Source organism: Myxine glutinosa, chromosome 4 (assembly GCF_964187855.1).
Source record: "Myxine glutinosa chromosome 4, kmMyxGlut1.1, whole genome shotgun sequence".
NCBI lineage: Eukaryota > Metazoa > Chordata > Myxini > Myxiniformes > Myxinidae > Myxine > Myxine glutinosa.
In genome coordinates this window covers 218,325,773-218,331,772 of record NC_136264.1, presented here as the reverse complement: position 1 = coordinate 218,331,772, position 6,000 = coordinate 218,325,773, and the positions used below count along the sequence as shown (strand labels likewise).

Here is a 6,000-nt window from a genome sequence, read left to right as displayed (position 1 = left end):
TCCATTGAGCTGCAGATGAAAGTCTTGTATGTGGTGAGAAGCTCAGGTGTGCCAAGGAAGGACTTCGCACGACGGAGAATGCTCCGTCGGCGACTGGCTTTGGAGGCCAGCTTGGAAATGTGTTTTTCCCAGGAAAGATCATGGCAGATTGTGAGACCCAAGAGATTGAGTGACAGAATTTCTTGCAGAGGATTGTTGAGAAAGCAGATGGGAGGGTTGTCCAGATGGCCTTTTCGAAGAGACATAGTGAGAGTGTGGGATTTGTCAGGATTGAAACACATGTTCCACTTGCATGACCAGTCTGTGATTTTGACCAGGTCTGCAGAGAGTGAGGAGGCTGCGGACTGCCGATCTCAGGGATGAGGTATGGAGCGGCAGATAGTGGAGTCATCAGCAAAGAGATAGAGACGATTTTCCAGAGAGTCGGAGAGATCATTGATGAAGACCAGAAAAAGCACAGGATGCAGAACATTGCCTTGGGGAACTCCAGCCTGAACAGGAAGGGGAGATGAGAGAAACCCATTCAGGGCCACACGTTGACTACGACTAGAGAGGTTGACAAAAATATTTGCCAATACCATTGATTTCATACAACCACGTCCTCGCATAGTTCTCAACCAGTCAATTCAAGCTACTAATGGATTGCAGAGACAATTATTTCACACTCACCCTGTAAAGTTTCCAAGGAGGGTGCCACTGTGGTTTGGGTAAGCTGGGAGGCTTTCTGGAAACGAGTAATGAGCCACTGCTATTGGAAAGTCCTTCCACCAAAGCCTGCATAAAATGATAAGTAGAAAAATCTTGAAATGCAGGACAAAATACAGCATTAACCAGCATAGCTTCATACAAGTTAGAAATAAATTGTGCTCGCTACTAAAAGAAACAATCAAAGAGTGTAAAGTGTAAAGCTGCAAAGCAACTAATAAAACAATGTAGAACGGTAAACAGAGACTCACAGATACTGGAGGCAGGACACGTTCACCCCCACCAGCATGCCGATGAATTTCCTGAACACTGGCAGCAGTACGCACAGCATCTTGTCTATGGATATATGACATGTCAATGTGGAGAAAAGAAAAGAAAACAGGTTGAATGAAGTGATGGGTAATTTGGTTACCAAATGTCGCTATACCCTCCCCCCCTTCCAACATTTTACCCCCCAAACAAGAAGCAAATAACGGGGTTCAGCAATTGGTTCATGTCTGTCCGTCCGTCTCTGTCTGGCTGTCTTAGTTTATGTTCGAGGACCAGCTTATTTAAATTGAATGTTATATTTTGAACATGAATCGGAAGACAATTCTGCCATTTTGCACTACTTTGGCTTTGAAAACGTTCCGACTGCAAATGTGCAGAGAGGAGTGAGATAATATTTTTACTCGGTCTGCCTGTCTGGTAATCAAACAACTGAAAATCATTCATTCAGGAAACCTACTGTTTTTAAGGACGTTATGAAGGACACAAACAACAGGCATGAATAACTAATGCAACGGGCCAGATCGGGTGATGTAATAGACACTGCGTAAACGGTGGTAAACCCCAGAATCAAATAATTTATTCACCTACAAACCTCGTTAAACCTTCATTTGCATTGAATTATAGACTCGAACGCTAGAGAAATCAAATAGTCTTCATAATACTTCCAAGAACCATGCTATCTGTATATATATAATCAATATCTAGCACGAGTGGGCACGGCATGTGAGAGGGTAGAGTATCGGGGTGAAAAAGAGGCCACCGATATGGCTATGTACGATGCCGATTAACGCTGCATTCTCTGGTGATCAACAAAGCTTCCATCTCCGAAACTGCGACCCAACGTCATCTTGTTACAATGTATAAGGTTGACGTATTGGACTGCTTCGGTAGGGCTAAACTTCCGCATTTTAAAAACGATCTTATTTGACGTCCCTCACAAAATATCATGCTCATTTATCCCACTTTCAAGGAAGCAGGAAAGATATTACCTACAAACAGACATTCCCACACTACTTGTTTTGGTGTGTAAAAAACGGACCCTCCCCCAAATTCACAATTTCACAAATTACCTCCATTTCATTGTCAACATTCGGCTTGTACGACGTGGACGATGGTTTGTTATTACTGATGTGTTGACAACCATGGTGTTTCACATTATTTAATCTAACCTCTGTATCATACTGTATCTATCATACAATTTTCCCACACATATAATTGCCACTCTCTTTCCGTCAATGCTTCCGGGGCACTCGCTGCCAACCATAGGAGCACCAACGGCCTGAACACGGGAGGGTCTTCCTCCAATGGGGGACAAATCCATGTGAAAAATATATATGTGGAAAATTGCATGTTTGGTCAGGGTCATCGAGATAGCTCAGATGGCAGAGCACAGGTACGGTTTTCCAGAGGACCCGGGTTCGATTCCTGGTCTTGGCCTGTAATTTTCATACATGTCATGAAATAATTTCTTTCCTAAATATATAAACGGAGCCGCCAAGTAAGCTGCTTGCTTAACGGAGCACACCAAGCGAGCTGCTTGCTTCACGGAGCACACCAAGCAAGCTGCTTGCTTCACGGAGCACACCAAGCGAGCTGCATGCTTAACGGAGCACACCAAGCGAGCTGCCTGCTTAACGGAGCACACCAAGCGAGCTGCTTGCTTGACGGAGCACACCAAACGAGCTGCATGCTTAACGGAGCACACCAATCGAGCTGCTTGCTTCACGGAGCACACCAAGCGAGCTGCTTGCTTAACGGAGCACACCAAGCGAGCTGCATGCTTAACGGAGCACACCAAGCGAGCTACTTGCTTCACGGAGCACACCAAGCGAGCTGCTTGCTTGACGGAGCACACCAAGCGAGCTGCATGCTTAACGCAGCACACCAAGCGAGCTACTTGCTTCACGGAGCACACCAAGCGAGCTGCTTGCTTAACGGAGCACACCAAGCAAGCTGCTTGCCAATGGAGCACACCAAGCGAGATGCTTGCCAAAGGAACACACCAAACGAGCTGCATGCTTAACGGAGCACACCAAGCGAGCTGCTTGCTTCACGGAGCACACCAAGCGAGCTGCTTGCTTCACGGAGCACACCAAGCGAGCTGCTTGCTTCACGGAGCACGCCAAGCGAGCTACTTGCTTAACGGAGCACGCCAAGCGAGCTGCTTGCTTAACGGAGCACGCCAAGCGAGCTGCTTGCTTAACGGAGCACGCCAAGCGAGCTGCTTGCTTAACGAAGCACACCAAGCGAGCTACTTGCTTCACGGAGCACACCAAGCGAGCTGCTTGCTTCACGGAGCACACCAAACGAGCTGCATGCTTAACGGAGCACACCAATCGAGCTACTTGCTTCACGGAGCACGCCAAGCGAGCTGCTTGCTTAACGGAGCACACCAAACGAGCTGCATGCTTAACGGAGCACACCAAGCGAGCTGCATGCTTAACGGAGCACACCAAGCGAGCTACTTGCTTCACGGAGCACACCAAGCGAGCTGCTTGCTTGACGGAGCACACCAAGCGAGCTGCATGCTTAACGGAGCACACCAAGCGAGCTACTTGCTTCACGGAGCACACCAAGCGAGCTGCTTGCTTAACGGAGCACACCAAGCGAGTGGCTTGCTTAACGGAGCACACCAAGCGAGCTGCATGCTTAACGGAGCACACCAAGCGAGCTACTTGCTTCACGGAGCACACCAAGCGAGCTGCTTGCTTAACGGAGCACACCAAGTGAGCTGCTAGCTATCAGAGCACACCAAGCTAACGGAGCACACCAAGCAAACTGCTTGCTAATTGGAACCTTTGTGAAGGTCAGACGTGATTATCTTCAGACATTTAAAATAACGCCTTTGATGTGAAACTTCACGAATAATAAATGCCAAGCAATCCCATGACGTGACAAAAATGGGATAAATCAATAAATGAAACACGATACCATCTTGCCCACTCCATTCGATCCAATGAGAATGGTGAGGGGAGAGAAGAAGGGGAGAGAAGAAGAGGAGAGAAGAAGAGGAGAGAAGAAGAGGAGAGAAGAAGAGGAGAGAAGGGGAGGAGAGAAGAAGAGGAGAGAAGAAGGGGAGAGAAGAAGAGGAGAGAAGGGGAGAGAAGGGGAGAGGAGGGGAGAGAGAAGAAGAGAGATGACCTGCTTGACGTTGTCCTCAGTGCCAAAACTCCGAGAATATTATTAGCGTACTCAGTGTGCGATCTTTGATATGACGTTGCCTTGAGTGCTCAACTTTGTGCAAAGACAAAGCGAACTTTCGATGCCGGAATCACTCTTGGCGCCTTGAGTAGTTGGTCGTTTTGAAGTTTATTGCTTCATGATATACCATTTAAATTACATCTTGGAAATATGCATTGCATATTATATCACCTGATATTATATCAAAAGTACATCTTTTGAGAAAAACAACATAACTACATCTACCTACTGTGCATGCGCAGCAGTTTTCACAATAATTAATTTCCATTATTGTTATCACGATAGCAAATCTAAAAGCACAACTGTCATCCCATCGCGATTATCGCCCATTACAATTATGAAGGGTTCTTCTTCTACCTCTCTAATGGCCAGAATTACTCCCACGTTAATGTGGGGTTATCCATGGGAAGCTTGGCACAAGTCTTTCATGAGCCAGCTGATCAGGCCTGACACTCAACTAGGGTTCGGGCAGGAATTTGTAATTTGTTCATGGCACCAGTGATAGCTCACCTACTCTTCACGAAAGACACCATGGGATTTTTAACATCCACCAACCTATGCCAGTAGACGGGATGCCTAGTTTGACGTCCATCTGAGGGACGGTACACACATTGATGAATCACCCTGCCTGTGAAATACTGGGATTACAGTTTATAGCTGGGTCGGGATTCAAATCCAGGCTAGACAGCTTAGAGGCGATGGTGTACACCTCAAGGCTGGGTTGTGATGGGGGTAATGGGGATAATAAATATCATGGGCCAGGATGGAAGATGACATGAGATAGCAATGTAATGCCGGCTTGACGTTCCAGAGAAAGTGGGAAAGAACGGCTCCTGGAAGACACCTCCATGGATGAGAAAAAGCAAGGAAAAAAGGTGCGAGCAGCCTGCATTTTGGAAGTTTAAACAGGAAGGGGGTTCCTGGAACAATTCGCATGTCCTAGAGTGGCTGTTAGAGCGGAGGGCTGGACGACTGAGAAAGAAGAGGGAGCCAAATTGGAGAAGAGACTGTAAAAACAAAAACAAAAACACAAAAAAAACAGAGACTGCCGACTTGTCTTCAATGTGAGTGCAACAGACCTTGTGCTTCAGCCTCATCACAGGCGATTCCAACAATTTTGAGAGCTTTAAATTCCATGGAATCGAGTAGAGACTGATGTGAGGCTCGGGTACCCGATTGGATGGGAGAGCAATACTCCAATGAGCTATAGACAAAGGCCTTGTTGACTGTGAGTAGCTCGGATTTTCGAAAGAAAAACTTAGATCGACGAAGGATGTCCTGCTCTGTAGCTGGCTTTGGAGGCCAGCATTAAATATGTGGTTTGTATAGGAGAGTTCCTGGCTGAAAGTAAGGCTGAGACATTCAAGAGCCTGAACCTCTTCCAATGGTTGACCGTGGGAATATATAGGCGTGCTAGGTTGACTACTCTTCCGGACAGAGCAACAGAATGAGAGTGCGATTTCGTCGGATTTAAGGACATCTTCCATTTATCACACCAGATTCTAATCAATTCCAGATCAGCAGAAAGTGATGCAGCTGCTGTCTGCATCACAGTGGGTTTGGGGATGGGGTGTACTGCAAAAAGGTGATTTATGTCGATGAGAAACAAGACTGGGCCCAAGAAACTGCTTTGGGGAACCCAAGCCTCTACTGGGAGAGGATCCCATTCATAGTAATACATTAACTGAATTGATGGAGGAAGTCAGAAATCTGAGAATGAAAGTTGCATTTAAGCCACAGGCAGAGAACTTAGCAAACAAACCTGGATCCCAGACCGTGTCATATACCCGATACATGTCCAAGGAAACCTAAGTTGTTCGAGGT

At 46.6% G+C, this 6,000-nt stretch overlaps 1 protein-coding gene across 2 annotated transcripts in view; it reads right to left on the bottom strand.

The window, feature by feature from the left end:
- Positions 1-6,000, bottom strand: part of PLRG1 (pleiotropic regulator 1) — a 250,135-nt gene that overhangs the window by 175,704 nt on the left and 68,431 nt on the right. For both annotated transcript variants that reach the window (XR_013623286.1, XM_078777035.1), the window contains exons 6-7: positions 957-1,041; positions 670-774 (exon numbers count right to left, since the gene is read on the bottom strand). Coding sequence is in view for 1 of the 2 variants with exons in the window: in XM_078777035.1 (XP_078633161.1) it covers positions 670-774; positions 957-1,041 (190 nt within the window). In the remaining variant the exon portion in view is untranslated. The remainder of the gene's footprint in view (positions 1-669; positions 775-956; positions 1,042-6,000) is intronic.